General features: G+C 37.5%; 1 protein-coding gene across 2 annotated transcripts in view; it reads right to left on the bottom strand.

Moving 5' to 3' along the window:
• Positions 1 to 691: 691 nt before the first annotated feature.
• Positions 692 to 4,887, bottom strand: part of LOC101856742 (Usher syndrome type-1G protein homolog) — a 28,329-nt gene continuing 24,133 nt past the window's right edge. For both annotated transcript variants that reach the window (XM_005101149.3, XM_005101150.3), the window contains exon 5: positions 692 to 4,615. In XM_005101149.3, coding sequence (XP_005101206.1) covers positions 4,072 to 4,615 — 544 coding nt within the window. In that variant the 3' untranslated portion in view covers positions 692 to 4,071. The remainder of the gene's footprint in view (positions 4,616 to 4,887) is intronic.

Here is a 4,887-nt window from a genome sequence, read left to right as displayed (position 1 = left end):
TTCTTCACCTTGATTATTTAGAATCTTGACTCGCGCCTGATTTCACCACGCTTTCTCACATTTATCCTTGTTTTCCGCTTTCAAATGCCTTACCCTTGTCTAGTAGTTTCTTAATCTAAAAAAAACCCAGTAATAACCAAAAGTGGTCACAAGTGAAAATATAATGCTAAATGGTCTGTATATTTCAGACATGCACAATGTACTAGAAAAATGAATAAATACTTTCCTAAAAATCAGTACGACAATAATAGGACTTGACCACTTCTGTAAAGGCTGTATAGTCTAGAACATGAACAGGGGCTCTCGTGACCTAGAGGTTGTGTTTGCCTCTCATTCAAAGGTCCCGGGTTCGAATCCGGGTAGCGACGAAAACATTTTCTTCTCTAAAATTATCTCCTTTAACCTCCTTTCCTGCTCTCTAGCAATGTTCTGTCTTCTGCTTTCGTCTCAACTCTCTGAACATGAACAGTGAGAGAATCTAAAGAGGCCGAGAGGCTCTCCTCTGATCTTTTATCGGCTCAATATAACCAATAAACGTGTTTTTTAAAAATATTTTCCAATAGCCGATCTCTGTGAAATTCCTACCGTTGTATGGTGATGCAATACATCTATTCTAGCTCAGCATACTGGCTGATTTGAGTATTATCTTAAACCATTCTGATGCACAAATTCTCACAAGGCAAACACAAAATTAAAAACAGCAATGTTTATTCAAGTACCATCTGAGTAAGCAGAACGCACCATTTTGGCTTGTCCAGTGGCGTAGATCATCAAATGTATAAATTAGTGTATAGAATAATAGATTATATACATAATATGTGACTAACAAACCACCATAAATGTCCAGCCGTCGCTGATCAAAAATAACAATGGGTCAGACATAAGAACTGATCGGTATTCAATTTTCCACGTACATGACAAAGCAGTAAGGATAATAGTAATATAATATGTCAATCTTCTACAGTATCTGATTGATCCGAGCATGACTCATAGGCGTTTCATTTGGGCAACCTACTCACACCGGTGGGTGCTATGTTTTGATGGGGTAAGTTATCATTGGAAGTTGGAAGCATTCAGAAACATTGTCACTCGTAAACGACTTGATGGAAAACGTACACATGTTTTATATATATATATATATATATATATATTGGTGGTTAGGTTATAGTTTACAATAAATATTATGTAGTATACTTATATTATGGATGGTTTGATATGGCTGTCGGGTGACATCGAGAATGAGACCTTGTATTAATGATGATAAGAACAAAATCAAATCAAACGCAAGTAAATCAAGAATGCATTGAACATGTTGTCATGAGGGAATCAGTGTGGATATCTTTGCGTGGTTGTATAGCAATAGTTCTTTGTTTCATATAATATGTACCTTGTGGTTCCTCTTGCATCAATCAGACTTTACAACAGCCTCCATTCCTTTTGGATTTGCTTAATTGGGCATTCGGAAAGTTACATCATTTCATTTTGTGCTGTCTTTCTGGTCGATATAGTTCTAGAATCCATGACTAAGGCTTTTGTCTATGTCATATTTTTAAACACTCAAACTTTCGTCATTTTGAAAAATAAGTTTGAGAACTAGGTAAAATAATGGGATGCACACAACGTCTGTTGACAAAATTAGCTCCTACAACATACTTCATAGTTTTGGGTCAGCTGTGTCCCTACTTACAGTGCACAGTGTGGGGTCTGAAACGGGTAGGTTTTGAGTCAGTTAACTGTAACGGGTTACTCCTTACCGAATCAATATATCGAGAATATTTTCCAAGGGTTAATCAAATTGATGTAACATTTCTTTTATCATGTCCCCTACGGTGTCCATGTTGAGTGGAATTCAACCATTACATCCCTTTAGACACTTTTGGGGGGGGGGGCATTTGCAAATCTCAATCAAATTTAATGTGCAACACATCTTAAGAAATTATAAAACATGGTAAGAGACAAAGTAACACTGTATAAAATATGCCAGCACCTGGAAAGCGCGTTCCACATTGTCCATGTAGCGTGTGCTTTTATACAGTCGAAAACAAGGCACACGTTACCAGGGTACGCTAAATCAATAGTAACGTTCCCCCTTTCGGTTTGATTAATCAACACTGTTCTGATATATTTTCTTTACTTATATTCAAGTTATATCGATATATTGTTAACAGATAAAGACAGGATATTAACCAAACGGTCGTCTTCAGACATACCATTTAAATAATGAATTAAGATTTAACGTACAGATTTTACAGGAACAGTACACAAATTGACCAGTTTGATAAAATAGTCTACACGTCTTTAGTAATAAAACAATAAGGGGGCAGTGACGGTGGTTATTTCCTCAAAAGATGAGCGAATGTATGAAGAGAATCTCTGGTTCACTCAAAGAGTTTAAATTTCATACGCTAACACACCCAGATACGATTACACGTTCGCGTGCTCTCTTTCTCTTTCTCTCTCTCTCTCTCTCTCTCTCTCTCTCTCTCTCTCTCTCTCTCTCTCTCTCTCTCTCTCTCTCTTTGTCTTTATTTCTCCCGTTCGACTCACAAAAGAGTTTAAATGAGCGGTTAGCCAGTAACCCAATACCAATCTCAAGGACTTGTGATATATACAATTAACAACATCAGAGTTCTTTTGTTTCATCAAAGTAACCACAAACCTGTGAACATCATTAGTGATCAGTGCGGTCGACTTCTATTTTGACAAACACACGCTTGTTGGGCAATCAGCCATAACATTACAAAACAAAAGATCACTGAAATATTCACTCTTACAAACAATTTAATAGGTGACGGTCTCTTGATTCCGGTTTTATCACAGGATTTGACAAAATCAAACACTCGTTGCCAGCATTAATGGAACGTTTTCCTCACTGCATTGGTGCGGTGCTCGTTCTTTAAAATGACTTAATAAGTATAATATATTGTGTCTAGATGGGCATAAAACCTTTACAAAAAGAAATTAAATGTAATTCAGCAAATTTTCAACAAATCATAAATGAAACACATCAATAACAACCGAGAAATGTGAACTTTGCATATTTTGTTCAAATACCACAACCAGAAAAAGCTAAAGCAATGAAACTACAACGTTCTGATGAAGAAAATAGACCAACGATCTTGTAATGTCGTCCTGACGTCCTTCTACAAAAACAAACAAAATCAGAATGATCAATGCCCCCTTGATACTTTTCTGTTCAGAACCACTTTTGATCCACATGTTAAGTGATATCTGTAGCAGTTACAAGCATCCTTTCTTGGGACTGAAATGTTTGCACATTCTTTAATATACTTCCTGATCGGCGACTTTCACAGAACATAATAAGTTCTTGTATTAAATATTATTTCAGTTGACATCAATGACACAAGAACTTCAAGTATCAAATTTTTCAACTGTGTATTCGTAAAAAAGCATTTTGTAAAAACATAAGAAAATATGTCTTATATAGGTAGGTGTGCGCCTGTTGTGTATGTAGATTTATATATATTCATCATATATATCTGGTAGTTTAGTTTGGTAAACATTTTACAGCGCTCACAACTGCATCAGAGGTCAGATGGGCACATATGTATCTATGTTCACATACATGCCCATATATATTACACACACACACACATACACACACACACACAAATTATATATATTATATATATTATATAACACTCACGGAAATGTTTGACTCAGTATACATTTTCTTGTTTATCTAGGCAGCTTACATGGTCATGGACTTGACTTGGTGAAACAATAAATAATGTAAGAATTTATTTTTTTTAACTAAGAAAAATGTATAAAGACGCTCGTTGCAAACATGCGTTTTCAGGTGTGTGAGTGGTGGGATATGACAGAGCTTCATTTAATATGCTTTACTTATGAAATTTCCTTCAAATTACGAGCTTGCATATGGGCACAATTGAAAATGCAAAACGTACGGTAATTTCATTTAAAACAGGCACATATCCGATTCTCTTCAAGTTATTACCCTGTTTCTGAAACTACTTGGGGTTATTTCCCTTACAAAAGCCTTTGATATACTGCTTTTTGTATTCTAAGGCGGTATAACGGAGTAATAGATCACAACTGGGAAGCTGTCATTTTAGTAGGGGCTTCAAGAACTGTCTTCCGTCTAACGATCGCCTCTTTCAGTTTCTTCCTCGGCCCAAAAGGCAGCCCAAGTTCCCGAAATTCCTCATCCGTCATGCTCATTAATAAAGGCATATCAATCTTTTCCTTCGAAAAAATATGTAAATAACTAGCTAAGCCACATGCACACACAAACATTTCAATGGCCGACAATTCATTCTTATCGTCCTCCTCTGCGTCATCGTCAAGGTTCCCTAGGTCATCTTGGTCCCACGGCAGCACCTGGCTTTTCTCATCGTAACCTTGACCCTGGTCCACCTCTTCCTCGCCATCTCCGGACAGTCTTTTGACGTCCGGACTTCCATTGGTAAGGCCATTTTCTTCAAATGATTGAATCGTACTAAGAAACCCGTGCTTGGGGAGGAAGGAGATTTTCGCAAATCCGGGACGAGTGAACATGCCAGATTCCTCTTCTCCGTCACTTTCCTCTTCATCGAAACGTGACGATTCGAGGATGTCCGACTCACTCCTCGGCCTGAGGAGGTAATAAGCATACACAATGCAACGTTAGTGGTAGTGTCATACAAATTAATAAAGAATCCCCACCCCCTTCCTCCAAAGAAACCATACACATAAACACCCCCCCCCAAAAAAAAAAATCTTTGACGTTGCGGTGAGACGCTTTGTTATCGAAGGCAGAAGACGTGAGTTTAATGCTCGTGTGTTTGTGTGTGCGTGCTTGTGTGTGTGTGTGTGAGAGTGAGTGAGTGAGTGTGTGTGTGTATGAGTGCATGTGTTTGTGTGTGT

Source organism: Aplysia californica, unplaced genomic scaffold (assembly GCF_000002075.1).
Source record: "Aplysia californica isolate F4 #8 unplaced genomic scaffold, AplCal3.0 scaffold00271, whole genome shotgun sequence".
In the NCBI taxonomy this organism is placed as follows: domain Eukaryota; kingdom Metazoa; phylum Mollusca; class Gastropoda; order Aplysiida; family Aplysiidae; genus Aplysia; species Aplysia californica.
This window is presented reverse-complemented; position numbering and strand designations above follow the sequence as displayed.